Source organism: Typopeltis vanoorti, chromosome 10, assembly GCF_054136105.1.
Source record: "Typopeltis vanoorti isolate ZY-2024b chromosome 10, IOZ_Tvanoo_1.0, whole genome shotgun sequence".
NCBI classification, from domain to species: Eukaryota; Metazoa; Arthropoda; class Arachnida; order Uropygi; family Thelyphonidae; genus Typopeltis; species Typopeltis vanoorti.
In genome coordinates, this window is record NC_143558.1 from 11,818,387 (window position 1) to 11,835,083 (window position 16,697).

General features: G+C 33.1%; 1 protein-coding gene across 1 annotated transcript in view; it reads right to left on the minus strand.

Moving 5' to 3' along the window:
- Positions 1-16,697, minus strand: part of LOC150102173 (ADP-dependent glucokinase) — a 44,889-nt gene that overhangs the window by 20,044 nt on the left and 8,148 nt on the right. Inside the window, exon 2 of the mRNA XM_090398637.1 lies at positions 16,231-16,518. Coding sequence (XP_090254763.1) covers positions 16,231-16,518 — 288 coding nt within the window. The remainder of the gene's footprint in view (positions 1-16,230; positions 16,519-16,697) is intronic.

Here is a 16,697-nt window from a genome sequence, read left to right on the forward strand (position 1 = left end):
GCATGAACATCCCTATTCATTCAGGACAGTACCAAGATATACATCCCACCAAGAACCAACTTGTGGTAAAATTGAGATAGGAGATAATAGGACAGAAAAAAGAGCCTTTGCTGGGGCTTAAGAGGAGCTTGCCTCAAAATGGTAAGCCCAGACTCTACGGCAGAAGGGACAGAAGACCTCCCCTTTGGAGTGAACATAACACCAAGGCATCTCCACCCCTCTAGGATGGTCAAAGCATGCAATGATCTCGCGTGCAGGGAAAACTGTATTCTCTACCTTTAGCTTTTTGTCGTGACCTGAAGGGAAAAGCTAATGAACAGGACTTCTCAACATTAATATTCAGGCCTCTAATATGAAAGAAGTCAACTGCCCAGTCAAGGAATTCCTGCAAGGCTATTTCTTTGTGGAGGCTACGAGAATAAGGTTGTCAGCAAAGGCCATAGCATTAAAGAAAGAGACACCTAGAGAGTAATCAATATGGTTAGGAAGAGAGTGAAGAAACTCATCTATGATGCAATTGAAGAATAAAGGAGATAGAGGGTTGCCTTGATGAACACCCTGCACCACAGGTATTGTGGTCACATGGGCCCTGTTGTGATAGACAGAGAGATGGAGCCACCTATGTAGCGCTCCCTAACATAGGTAAGAAAAGGTTCTGGACATCCGTCAACAGATAGTGCTCTAAAGATAGCAGGAAGGGAGATGGTATTAAAGGCCTTTGGAGGTCCAGGCGTGCCATGTACAGAGTCTTAAGGCGGGGTCAGGAATCTGAAAGAAGAGAGGAAAGGAGGTAGATGTTCTCAGCACAGCCATCCACAGGGATAAAGGATGTGCTGAGAACTACAGCAATATGTACAGTAGTTGTTCTGTACATATTGCTGTAGTCGTCTGACCAATATCTTATGGAAAAGTCTAAGAATCACTGGTGATATAGTAATAGGCCTATAGTCTGAAGCATGTGTAGAGGTTATATAAAATATATAAGGAAATAGTTAATATATAAAATCCCATGCATAAGCATTTCACAAGCATCAGCACAAGAAACAATTCTCATACAATGTAGTTTTAGCACAGCAATCAAGAGATACATTTGCTCATACTTCTGAAAGTGAAGTAACTATAAACTGGACACTATATCTTGATTTAATTATTTCCATAGCTTAATCTTATTTCAATATTTTAGTGGCATGTAGAAATTTTAATTATGCAAGGTTGCTATAACGAGCTATTATTATGTAAATAAAATCAAACTGATATGTCAAAATATTTCTTCTATACAGTATATTATCGATTCAAAGCTCATTCCTTTAATTACCTTAATGTCTATGATGAGTTTTGCATCCATGATGCAAAACAATGATGCAAAGTGTGCCACTGAAATTTTTATACTTAAGATACCAATGAAATAAGAGATACAGCATTTAAGATAATTGACATACAATCAACAAAAATATACAGTATATTTCAATACAATATACAATGTATTTCATTCACCATGGCTGGTTCAGAGGTTAATGTCGACATCAGCTGATGCATATTTAACTTTATCACAATTTAATTATATTTGCAATCAATTCTAATCAAGCTTGACTGTCAAACAACCTAATAGTAATACCTCATCCAGTTGTGTCAAAGGATTTCCAGTAGTAATGATAACAAAATAAGAAAATGATTCTACATACTGCCTGCAACTAAGTTTTTTCATTACTTAACAGTTACTTCTGAAAGTGAAGTAACTATAAACTGGACACTATATCTTGATTTAATTATTTCCATAGCTTAATCTTATTTCAATATTTTAGTGGCATGTAGAAATTTTAATTATGCAAGGTTGCTATAACGAGCTATTATTATGTAAATAAAATCAAACTGATATGTCAAAATATTTCTTCTATACAGTATATTATCGATTCAAAGCTCATTCCTTTAATTACCTTAATGTCTATGATGAGTTTTGCATCCATGATGCAAAACAATGATGCAAAGTGTGCCACTGAAATTTTTATACTTAAGATACCAATGAAATAAGAGATACAGCATTTAAGATAATTGACATACAATCAACAAAAATATACAGTATATTTCAATACAATATACAATGTATTTCATTCACCATGGCTGGTTCAGAGGTTAATGTCGACATCAGCTGATGCATATTTAACTTTATCACAATTTAATTATATTTGCAATCAATTCTAATCAAGCTTGACTGTCAAACAACCTAATAGTAATACCTCATCCAGTTGTGTCAAAGGATTTCCAGTAGTAATGATAACAAAATAAGAAAATGATTCTACATACTGCCTGCAACTAAGTTTTTTCATTACTTAACAGTTACTTCTGAAAGTGAAGTAACTATAAACTGGACACTATATCTTGATTTAATTATTTCCATAGCTTAATCTTATTTCAATATTTTAGTGGCATGTAGAAATTTTAATTATGCAAGGTTGCTATAACGAGCTATTATTATGTAAATAAAATCAAACTGATATGTCAAAATATTTCTTCTATACAGTATATTATCGATTCAAAGCTCATTCCTTTAATTACCTTAATGTCTATGATGAGTTTTGCATCCATGATGCAAAACAATGATGCAAAGTGTGCCACTGAAATTTTTATACTTAAGATACCAATGAAATAAGAGATACAGCATTTAAGATAATTGACATACAATCAACAAAAATATACAGTATATTTCAATACAATATACAATGTATTTCATTCACCATGGCTGGTTCAGAGGTTAATGTCGACATCAGCTGATGCATATTTAACTTTATCACAATTTAATTATATTTGCAATCAATTCTAATCAAGCTTGACTGTCAAACAACCTAATAGTAATACCTCATCCAGTTGTGTCAAAGGATTTCCAGTAGTAATGATAACAAAATAAGAAAATGATTCTACATACTGCCTGCAACTAAGTTTTTTCATTACTTAATAGTAATTGCAATAAAAAAGGGAGCACACACAGTTCACCTATTAAATGATAGAAACTGAGCACTCAAGGGCTGAAATCTATCCAGTATATCTAGTATCCCTCGATGAGTCTAATGACTCCCTGGAGTTGCCCGTAATAATAGTAATAGTAATCTATTTACATACACCTTACAATCAGTTCTCATATACTCAGTTCTTCTCATGCACCTTGTAATCAGTTCAACAACTCCTCCAACACATAAAAGAACTACTAACACAAGTCACAAAAATATACTCTATATATAATCCAATCAAAAACTTTTGAGTAAGTTTTTTTCTGTTTTTCTAAGAAATGTTGAGTATTCATATTGTAGAAAGGAGAAAAAGATAACATCCTTGGGAGTCTTTGGACTCCCTGGAAGTGTCGCGTAGTAATAATAATAATCTTACTACTCAGAGGATAAAAAATGTTTCTACTTATATTTCTGCTAATAGAACTTATAACATGACTCTTAAAAGGTTTTTATTTTATTTATTTTAAATTTCAAATTGAGGTCTGGTTCATTATTCACTGTGGTATAACAAGATTTAAGACCAAAAATCCCTTATATTCTTTTGTACCTCCAGAAAATTACATGTTACATGTGATATCATGTTATGATTGGTTACATAACATTGTGAATATCAGATTTTAATGATAACGACAAGATATTGATTATATATATTTTTTTTTTACCATGAAATACAGTAATTCCATAAATTTGAGTGCTGCTCATCATTCAATCATACTGGAAAAAAAAAAAATTAGTGCAAGTAGCAGATTAAATAATGCAACAGATATAATAAGTAAAGCTGCTCTAAATTTAACAAAGATCAGAGAACTGAGTTAGAAATAAAAAGTAAAAGATTGGAAACCATATAAACGAGACAATTATGCAAATGAGGAGATGGCAACATCAGTGACAGAATCATTAAAAATGGAGATATTAGAAAAGAGCTTGGCATTATTAATACTGAATATTGTATACGAAGAGCAAGTTGTAAAAAATCGTAGATAGGAAGTTAGTAATGATGTAAGTTTTTCATGTAGTACTATCATATCCTGTACACCCCTTGAGGGTACATGTCAGGAATTTGACGATGAGCAAGTGGTATGATCACTTAAACAGAGAAAAGATGAACCATTAGCAAAAAAGGTGCATTTAATGCAAAAATAGTGTCAAGCAAAAGACAGAACACCAATATACATATATAGATGGATGGATATAGCTACGATTGCTTTAGAAAACAGAAAGGAGTTGTCTGAATCGAAATTTGCTCTATAATAGACCAATTTAGAAGAATACTGATGACAGGAAACTAATAACAGAATACTCCAACATGAATTTTAATCATGTTGAACTATTATAGTATCCTATATATATATATGCTAAGAAATGATGACCACAATGATATTTATAATGATATGATACATACATAGCCATAACTAAGTTTTGTTAACTATTAATCTGAAAATGATAAACATATTTATTACTAACATGACTACTACCTCTAGAAAGTAGAAGAAAATACACACCACATTTTTTCTTTCCCAAATTCCAGTTCTTTCAAACAGCAAGCATACTTTGTCTCATGAGAGAATATGATGCTATATAATTTACTATATGAATATATCTTCTTAACTAAATCAATGTTTTCAATAATTATCCAGCATGCATGATAATTATTGAGTCTGAAGTGAAGGAAAGTAAAAATATTTTGCAGTTTCAGAAATTTCAAATTAGGAAGGGTTAAAAAAAAATTAATGGCACTGATTAAAATACTTTACTTAATTGAAACTATATTCGAATCCTAATAGAGCAACTATTAAAATCAAAGACAACAATTATATGTAGATACATTTCTACAAACACTAACAACATGTCATAAATGGATTATAAATCTCTCATCCTTTTTCAGCCTGGATGAGATTATTTTGAATGCATGTGATAGAAACAAACAATATATGAAAAGATAATTATTAAGCTCTTTTTTTCTGCACTATTGGTATAAATTTTTACTTTTCAATATAACCATCACCTTTTATTGATGCAATCAACCTATTTAAATTTTCAGATTTATGCATATTTCCAACTGCAACTGGAGATTCCAAATGTTGTATGCCATATTCATTATAATCTCTTAAAGGATCAACAAGAATGAAAGAATAGCTAAAAACTGACTTCATCTCTACAAATTCCACGTTATTGAAGGCTTCGTTGAAAAATGTTCACAATGCTATGCAGGAGTAGCACACATCATCTTATAGAAAGAAACTGGTATCTGAAAGTTATTTTATTTCATAGATAAACTTCTGTCTTCACTGTCCACATATCTGATTTTGCTATTAATAATAACTGTTGTGAAAAAACATTTTCAAAACACACACAAAACCTCCAGAAAAAGTAAGGATAGTTCTTAACTGAAGATCACAGCCCCTGTTGAAATGAAATTCAACGTCATTTTGATGAACTAAAACTTGGAATCATATGAAATGTATCTTAATTCCTCCACTTTTTGTATGAAAGTGGAGGAATGATTTTTCCAATATATAACATTATTCTGAGATACCTAAAATATTTTTCAGGTAGCAAAATAACTGAAAGCAAATTTAATAATTTCTTTGATCTTTATCCTGAATCACTTAACTTCTCTCCAAAAAAAATCCATAATTGCTTTAATCAAAGTAATAAGACCTGGTCATTATTTTGCATGAGTGGGCTGCATAGTTTGAGAAAGAATAAGAGGGTTTTTTCCTTTTTCTTTCTTTTCTAATCGAATCAAAGAAACATTAAAGTATCTTGGTTTAAAGTGAGAAGTCTATTATTTGTGAATTCCTACTGAATGGACTAAGACATTTTATTCAATGTGGGACAATCCACTGGACACTTCATTATTTCTTGGTAGAATGGAAATTCTTATTTCAATCTACAGATAAATAGATGAGTGAAGATGTATTACCACAATAAGTACCAACTATGTAGCTGAGGTATTAACAAATTAGAAAGTGCTTACCGTGTGTAGTGTAGAACATTCTGATTAAAATGCTGTATCCTGATCATTGTAGAAATTATAGTCTTCTTATTCCTGTATTTTGGATACTGCTGGTATTATGAAACTCTAGATGAATACAGCAGAGAAAGGAAATATAGAGTTAAAGAGTGATAAGAAGGAACATAGGTCACTTATATTGATATATAGAAGAACATATCAGGGTCAAAGCCAAATAAATGGGAGGAGACCTCCAAATCACCTTTCAGAAATGCAGAGAACCAACTGGGACTTCTGACCTAATGTCCAATCCTCACCTTCACGTGGTGCACCCCCATTAGTAGCATCTACTAAACGAACAAGGATGGACTGACAATCAGGGACTTAGCCAACCAAATTGTACTTTTTATTGGCTTAAACCACAAATGCATATGATGGTACAACATGAGATTTCATGCCAGCTGGTTAAACAAGGACCCCACTGTTTTCGTCAGGGAACCAGTCTGAACAGTGAAAAGTCAGCTACTAGAACAAATTCCAACTCAACATACAGAGAAGAAGAATAAACCCAACATCAGAAGAACTGAAGATAGGCACCATCAATATAAGGAGTATTAATAGAAAGGAAATCAACCTTGCAGAAGAATTGGAGACGTACCAAGTGGACATAATTGGCATTAGAGAGACAAAGAAGACAAAAAACAGGCAAGATAAGTATAGGATGGCATTTTCAGGCAATAATGATCAAGAAAAGGAAGGAGTAGCAATAGCATTCAACACCAAACATGAAGATAAACTTCTTGATTGGAAGGCAGTTTCAAGTAGTTATGTGGGCAAACTTCAAAATGGGGAAATGGACAATGAAACATATTTGTGCCCACAGAGGGTTCTTCTAAGGAAGAAGTGGAGGAATTTCTTTAGTCATTAGAATAGGCAGTTGACAAGGAAAATGGAAAAAGTGGTCCTTGTTGGCAGTACCGGACCAAGATAATTTCGCACCCCAAGCAGACTTCATGTATGATGCCCCTAAGTTTTTTTTTTTTTTTCCTTAAATACTTTCTAATTGTAAGTATTTTTTCAAATTATTAATAATTTCATAACTTCATTATTTCTAATCAGTTTTATTCACTCAGATATACTACATAAAAAAGAAACAAATAAAAATTATTACAAACAAAATTTATTGATTTCACAGTGGAATTTTAATTTAATCAATTATAATTTAGATATTTTTTTGCTTGATTTTAAATCTGCAAAAGCTTTTATTCTTTCACTAATATCCATTTTCTGAGCAACAGCATTTTCAGATAACAGAGGCTAAAGAATTGAATCTCTCACTCTCCATTGTCGAACGCAAATATGTTTTGATAAGTTTTAAATTGCTAAAGCTTCTTTCAGCTGTTGCTACTGTTATAGGAATTATCAGCAAAATTCTCAATACGAACCATGTATTTGGAACTATATTCTGCAAATTGCTTGCTTTTAAGAATTTTAAAGTTTCTAATGGTGAATTGATATGTTCCAGAAGTAGACTGTCATTTTTCAATTTGAAATTTGCGAATCATTATTTTCGGAAGGTACACAGGCTTTAAGGCCCTAGTGCCAGCCTTAGTTTTGGTGATCCGGGCAGCCCACCCCTTAATCCGGCACTGCTTGTTGGAGACCTGAACAGCAGAGTAGGAAATTAATATCACCAAGCATATAAGAACAATTTGGGAAAATTTGGAGAAAAGAGCAAAGCTAATAAAGTATTCACTGGACTTTTGCTCAGGACAAGGACTAGTCATTACTAACACACCATGTTTCAACATAAATATGTGCACAAGTTCACATGGAAAGAAGACACAAAAAATAAGAAAGCCTCATTGACTACATCATTGTTGATATAAGGTTGGTTCAGGATACAAGAGCGTACAAGGGATTTGAAATTGGAAGTGATCATTACTTAGTATTAAGCAGGATAAAAATGGATGTCACGTTGAAAAGAACAGTATGTAAGAAAGTTTGCAGCAGTTTGAAAACAAGAACCAAACCTTGAAGTTTCATTGGCAAACTCTGAAGACATTGATTGATTCACCTAGCGAAGTTGTAGGCAAGGATAGAAAAATAAGAACACCATAATGAACACAAGAAGTTAAAGAAGCAGTCCTGGAAAAAGAAGAAAACATACCAAAAGTTCCTAGTAAATAAGTCAGCAGATTCCCTAAAAGAATACAGAGAAAAATGTAAGAAAGCTAAGCTATGTGTAAAAGTAGCTAAACAAAAGTCATGGGAAGACTTTGGTAAGAATATAGAAAACAAATATCAGGAAGGTGGCAAAATGTAAATCAGAGGTAAGACAAGGATGCACATTATCTCCACTATTATTCATCATTTATATGGATAACATTATAAAAGAAAGTGGCATTAGGCTTGATATTAGAATTGGAGATGTCTAACTTTGTTCTTTGCTTTATGCAGATGATGTACTCCTAAACACATCTAGTGAAAGTTTCCAGGATTCACTAACTAAACTGAATAACAGCTGTAACAAATTTGGCAGAAAATCGGCAATAAAAAGACCAAAACTCTGAAAATAGGCAGGAACATAGAAAACTTGCATAGAAAACAATGCAATGCATTCTGAATGGAAATCCTATAGAACAAGTAAAATATTCCAACTATTTAGGCAGTTTTTAATGAAGATGGCAGGTTAAATTTGGAAAGACAACAGAATAAGCAAAGCTAATACAGTGGGTAACCAGCTGAATAAATGTATATGGAATAAGAGAGAAATTAGCCAAAATACCAAATTAGCAATATATTAGACAGTGTTCAAACCAGTTTTAAGTTATGCATCTGAGAGTTGGGTTAGAAATAAAGCACTTGATCAAAGACTAGAGACCACAGATATAGAGGGTTCTGAGAAAAATTAGGAGAGTGAACCAATGGCAGAATCATATGAAAAATGAAGATATTATAAAGGAACTTGACACTATCAATATTCAAGAGGGTGTAAGCAGAGCTAATCCAAGGTGATACGGCCACTTAAATAGAATGGATGAGGAAAGGTTAGCAAAAACAAGTATTTGATGCCAAGATAGCAAGAAAGAGACTCAGAGGAAGACCAAGGTCTAGGTGGATTGATTCAGTCAGAACTGCCTTAGAAGAACAAAATGTTAGATATGGCAATATTGGAGTGCTTAAGTAATAGACTAATCTGTACAAAAATTGTTGATAGGAGACTAATAATAATGTAAACTTAATCATGTAGTACTGTCATAGTAGCCTGAACACCCCTTGGGGGTACATATCAAGACATTGATGATGAAGGAATATAGCCATCAAGGAAGTCTATTACTGGCTAAAGATCTGCATAATTTCTCTTAAAATAGAGAAATGAAAAAAAAAAAAATGAAATTTTGTCAATAAAAAACAACAACAACAGGAGCTTCATTTCCTTAATGCATTTTATAGTTGGCCAAGACATTAAAACTAGTGATGCTCATGAAGTTGTCTGTATTTCCATAGATATCCCCATAGTAAATTTCAAAAAGGAGGTTTATCTAAAATAAGACAATCAGTAAGTATGCAGTTGTGTACTACTGTTCCAATATCATAGTGTGGGCAAAATCCTCTGAAGATGAGGAGGGGTAGGGTAGGAGGAATAGGAAAAATGAAAGGCCACCATGTGGAAATAAAGATTTTATGATAAATGTGGTAGTGCTAATGAGCTTTTTCAGTATCCTCCAAATTGAAAAATCAGTTCCAATGTGATGCATCCTTGGTGAATGGGAAATGAACTGGCTTATTACTGAGCTGCACTTTCAATTCTGCAATTCTTATCCCTCATATATGCAACCTGAAATGAAATAAAAAAAAAAATAAAAAAAATAAATAATTATAATTTCATATCAGATCTGTTTCTATCACAGGCATATCAAAACGTTTTCAATTTCCAAGCTTGCTACTTGTTCTGGCTTGGGAGATTAAATTTCTATATAGCCATACCAACTAATATTAGGATTTTTATATAGCTCCTGAAGGACTGTTCTTTTTATTTTAAATCTTTCTTTCTTTTTTTTTTTTATTACCACAGTTAATTTATATGCATACTAGGGGGGCTATTCCCCCCCTGACACCCCCCCCCGAGTTCCAGGCTGGTAAGACAAAAAACGTGACATAAAAATGTTTCAAATTTTGGCTTATCTTTTTATATATAGAGAGCAGATTAAATCAACAGAATTAAAAGGTACTAACAATATTCCAAGCTGCAATAAGCATTTGAAATGTTTCTCCTGTCACAAATGTGATGAGCTAAAAAAAATCTTATACATAAATACAGAATTAATAAACTTAAATTTTCTGAATGCTCTTAAGAAGTACAAAATTTATTAGAAGAACACAATATATTATAATAAATTTAGTTTAATCCTTTATCCAAGTGTGAGCAAACAAAGTTTGCACTTGAAAATATCTTCAGGACTGTAGCAAGGTGGTGCAACTGTTGGCAACTCAGAGCAAAGGTGGATCAAGCTCTCATCACTCCTTGTCTCAGTATCTCCCACCATGCAAAGCACATGTACTTGTGGACATGTATAATGCTATGCATTGAGGGAAGGGCCACTACTGGATAGTGGCCCTTAATAAATGTAACACTACCCATCTGAAGCAGCACAAATGCACATTTTGATGTAAGTTATGAGAAAAAAAAGAAATTATTTTCTCCCCACATAGAATATTACATATATTTGGCAGTTAGTATGTCAGTCATTAGTAACCTAAAAGACAATCTATAGTAACTAAAATTAAAAATTAGTAACCTAAAGGGCAATATATAATTATACTCTAATCTCGTTACATTTTAACGTTCATGTCACAATGTGATGATTCTCTTAAATAAACTAAATATTCTCTAAAACTATAAAAATAATCTAATTGCAAATGCACAGATATACTTATTCAAGCAAAAATAAATACACGCTTCTGACAAAAGAAAATGATGACACATTAGAGATGTTTATTTTATTATTAAATGGTTTTTTAAATACAGTACTAGCCAATGGCAATATTCAATTATAAAGCCTGTAAATAGGCTAAACGAAATTCAAATCAAGCAACAGTGCAATACTGGTTCTGTCAACATGATTAGTTGGTCAAATCTTTCAAAAAAATAAAAATAAAATAAAAATATAAACACTTTTTTATTAATATATAAAATAAAATAAATACTGGTAAAGAAAAATATGCATCAATAATGGTTCACTGTATTCTACCACATATTGTTTCTAAATTATTTTGATTATTTGTTGTTTAAATATAGTACTAAACGTGGCAATTTTCATTCTCAAATACTATGACTGTCTGGCCAACTAACACCTGGGAGAAAGATGGGGATGCGACATTCAAATCAGGCAGAAAAACTCCAAGCAAATACCATTACAATCATATTATAAATTTAAATTCTGCTCCAGCATATATACTTCATCATGCAAACTATACACAAAATAAATATAAAAGTTTTAAAAAAAAAGAAAAAAAAAAGCTGTCTTCTGAAATATTCCAATTATAAAGCCACAGTGCACAGTTGCAGAGAGCAATTTTTCAGTCAGATAACTGAAGGCACAATCACATGGTGCTGAACCAGAAATCAGATGACATGCTTATCCATTCATGCATTGATTGTTTTGCATTGATTAATTGCAAGTTCATTCATTTAGGCCAGACAATTAAGGGAATACTGTATAATGTTGCAGTTTTATTTACAGATACAGTAATTTTGGAAAGACTGCATAAATGGTCACATAATTGATACAGATTTTTGAGTACTGCATGCTTTTTTTTTTTTTTTTTTTTAAATATCATCCCCACACTAGAGGTTATAAACCTATAATACACTGGTGACCAAAACCTAAATACAAACACTATTTTTGAAGATTACAACTCAAATTCAGACAAATCAGCTTGTGACAATTTGTATAACTAACAATTTCAAGTAGAAAGCAGGTACACAATCAAATTTTCGAATCGCATGTAAAGAGATAGTGTGGTATCACTCAACAGGATAAAAGGCAAAAGGCTGTGCTAAATGAATTGTGTTTGAAGGAAGCTCTTTTCGTGAAGGAATAAAGTTGCAAACTTGGATGCCTTGTAATGTCTCAAAGACATCATCTAGATAATTTCACACAGGGAAGAATTATTGAAAAGCTTGAAGAAAGCCACAGAATTACTGATATTGCCAGAGAGCTTGGAATCTCGCATGCCATTGTATCTAGACTCGTTATCTAGATACTTAAAAAAAGTTGTTGAAAACAATGGCAGATTGTATGCCTCATGTAGAAGATAAAGCAATTTGCAGTCAAATAGATAACAAGTAGTAAAAGAGGAATTGCAGAAGAAAAAGATTATGGAAGACATAAAGAGAGATGAGAACAGTTGCATGAGGAATGTAGGGCTATGAAAGTAACTGGTATTGTAAGGAGAGAAAAATTGGAATATGAAAGGAGATTGACACTGCAATCCAAGGAGAATCCCAAGAAGTTTTTTTGCTATTGTGGTGATTTAGTGAAAAAACAATAGTGCACAGATTGCATTGCTGGATGGAGATGGGAATCGAGTGACCAAAGCAAATGACATATTAGAACTATTTAACGATCACTATATTAGAGTTTCATCCAGGTATAGCAGGCTATATTCCTAGAGGGCTAATGAGTGATGAAGTGTTAGAAGTGAAAGAAGACGATGTATTCCAAATACTAAGTATGCTAAATGTTAATAAGGCAGGGAGTCTAGATGGAATTTCATGTATTTTACAGGAATGGACCATGGAACTAATTGTGCCATTAGTTTGACTGTTTAATGAAAGTCTTGCAATGGGACAAGCACTTATGACCCCTCTTCCTTCAAATTCTTTCATCCATTGCACTGTTGCAAGATGGTTTCTATGACAGCCTTATAATTCCATAAACTCTGTTTTTGATACCTCCACATGCTTATTCAGGACTACATGGTCACTCTGACCAATGGGGGGGGGGGGTAAGTATGACGTCTGGCACAATCATAGCTGATGCTTTGACCAAATCCATAACTCTTGATCCTTGTGCTCCCTCCCAACACACACACACATGCTGCTTAAGGCAGTTGTCCCTCAAGAAACCCAAATATTCAGTTCCCTTATTGCTGCATCTCCTCTATCTCCTTTGCCTAGTTTATATATAGTTGAAGATATGATCACTCACTCACTCTGCACTTCCCAAACTAATGTGACTAAACATTTCTTGCTCATCACCAATTATATTTTCTGGCCTATAGCAACATCCCATTAACTGTTGTAAAAACATCTATCTCACACCATATACTCTCAAAGCCATTAGTGCTATCTCCACTGTTATTTTCACCCTGAGAGGGTGCAGTTCATCTCTTATCATGAGTAACACTCTACCACCACGTTTATCCCTATCCTGCTATACCCTTTGATTTCTATCCGTTAGAACATCTGCTTTAGTTAACCGATTTCAGTGATACCAACAACCTTTGGAGCAGTGAGTCAATCAATGCCACAAACTTATTTACTTTATTTCTAATGCTCCTAACCATTTGTATACAGAAAAATCTGTGCATTGCCAGTATTCTTATAGCCGTTATTACTCCCCTCATTATTACTTGGCTCTGTAATATAGTGTACATCCTCCCATTTCTCAAGCCACTATCTCCACATGAGGCCATTCCACCTCTGCAATTCTAGTTTACCTGTCTCAATACGTTCACTTGCCCAGAAAACAACAGTCTCTCCAAATGCCTGCACTGTGCATTTAAATGTAATTCATTGCTTGCATATAACTCTTCTATCCTCAAACGTACTCCACGCATCCACATATTCCAGACCTCTATTCCTATACATTGCTATCATCTCGTTTGTTATTATTGCCCTTCTCCTCCACTCTGCATTATCATACCAGGACAACATATTCACTATCTTTGCTCAGACACATTTCTGCTGCACCATCTCTAACATCAAATCTCATGCTACACGATTCACACTACCTTTCAGGTCATTCATCCCAACCATTATATTGAAAGCAGATAAGGAGGTGATGAATGTTCTGCAAGGAGTCGATAAGGATGGAGCAGAAACAGCAGAATTAGTCATTGACTGTTAAGCTGGAATGCATTACTGAATGCAGTTGTTAGAGCTAACAGCTGAATTCTTTTCAACAGTTCAATAAGCCTTTAGAGGATAAGAGTGGATTACTTAAAGTATTATGTGCTAGTTTACACTCATAATTAGGTTTAATGGACTAAATGCAGAACAGAGAAATAATTAAATGTAGATTTAATAGGTCCTATATTTCATCATATATTTGAAAAATCCGAAAAGAATGACAGTGTATACCTTACCCTCATCCACTGCTCTTATTACTCTGTTGTAAAAGGTTATTGTAAACTATACTTAGAGACATCTTCAGGGATACAATATTAAAATTGCGATGACACACAAAAACACATAAAACAATAAGTGGAAGAAGTTAGACCAAAAGCCTGAAGGGGACCCTTTCTAGGTCCTATTGGCTGGCCTTGTCTGTTGGGTAGGAAACTTAAGAAATAATGTTTCCTAAATCTTGGGAAACAAGTACTGAAAAAAGTATCATCTTATTATTAAATTGCAAATAAACCTCTACATATGCAGTTAATGTTTATTATTATTCAGGCCTCCATGAATTCGAAATACTCCACGGAGGCCTGAATAATATACACAATGAATAATTTGTGCAATGAGTACACTGTATGTATTGAAACCACATACAAAGTTAAAAATCAATGTCAAAAATTTTAATTCATCTATGTTTTCGAACATTTGTCAGAAGACTTAATTTAGGCCCTAAAATACATTGATAGAAATATAAAGAATATTGAAAGCAAGTAAACTAAAAATGTTTACATATTAAAGAAATTAGCTAAGAAACAAGGGAAAAATGGATATGCTACTTTCTAAAAAATATTTGTAAGAACATTTGAACAGATGTAGCCTTCTTCATAAATTGCGATAACAATTAATTCCATTTTCAAGCTAACATTCTTTTCTTTCCACATTCAGATATAAATCTGATAATCTGTTGTTTAACAGTTTCCAATCAAAATATCTGCTTGAGTTCCTTTAACAAAATTTCCTTCATGATGCACTCCTCTCCTTCAGTTGCAATTTCTTCTTTCTCATCGCAGGAATGCTGTTATTTCAATTCTATAAAGATTCTGTGTCAGCGAGTGGCTATGAGTAAGAATCCAGGCATTCTCTTATATTGGTGGAATCAACATCTTCAAAGCTAAGGTCCTTACCGATGACTTCTGAGAATAGGACTGATTCTGTTCCCAGTGCACTGAATACTAAAAGATGTTGATGCAACTTTACTTTGTTTTATGTATTCCTAAGATTTGAACAAAATTAATCACACCGTAGACGTGTTGAGGCCTAGCACCATGCTGATGCTTGCCTTGCTTTGATCATTATCAAACCATTTAATGTCAAGTTTCGTATCCAAAATGATAACCATGAATTTCTTCTTATCAGACTGCACTGGAATATAACTTTTCCTTTTGGACATGGAGAACTTTTACAGAACTTTAATGATTACTTAGCATGAAATAAGTAATGAGAAGATACTGAGTTGACACATCTGACTTGGATGGTCACTTAACAATTCTCATGGTGGCATAATGGTGTGGCAGAAGCACAATCTAGCAATGCTGTTCACAGAGAGTTTTCTGGGTTTTTTTATAATCAGCCAAACCATTTGAAACAAAGCAAAAAATTTTAATTCATCTATGTTTTGGAACATTTTTCAGAATACTTAATTTAGACCCTAAAATTGAAATTTTAGGGGAAAACATATAGAAGAATAGTATAAATGTTTGTGACTGTTAACTGAAACTTGCATTGATCGAAAATGCATATATCAAAGTTCACCTGTATTCTGGTTTGGAAGTTTTTTTTTTCACTTAGTTACAAAGTAAATTATACTTAACAAGAAATTATGTTCTTTTAATCCTTTATCCAAGTATAAGCAAACAAAGTTTGAGCATGAAGTATCTTCATGACTGAGGCAACAGATGTGAAGTCAACCATTCCTATGTACAAGTAGCACCTAATTGAGGAAACTCATACTTAGATAAAGGATTAAACAAGAATATAAGAATATAATTTCTTGTCAAGTAGAACATACTTTGTAACCAAATAAAAAATCCTACCTCTAATGAAAAATAATATATCAATCTGTGCATTTTTGAACAAAATCTTACCTATTTGCTCTAGGAGAAACATAAGGACCCCATGTCTGCTGTGAAGGGTATTCTAAAAGAAGATGCACATCATCTGTTTCTATCGTAGGACCAGAAACAGTTACCTGAGGAGGAAAAAGGTTCTGAAGTTCTTTGGACATTTGGGCACCCAACAATACTTCACAACCTTCCTTTGCAAATCTACTGGCCATAACTGGTGCATTGCCTCCCATTGTCCATTTAATACTAGGTGCTTTTCCAGAAGCTCTCACTATCTCTTCAAAAAGTGCTTCATTGCTAACATATCTCCTGAAAAGTAATAAAGCAATGAAATTTTTGATAATGCTAATACAATGATCTCTGAATTATCCAACCTTTGAATGAACAAACCCTCAGTTAAACAGTTCCTTAATTGATTAGTGTTATCTTATTCCTGAAACAGCATTGAGTAACCAAATATTCAGCTAAATGTATCCTCTGATTTAACT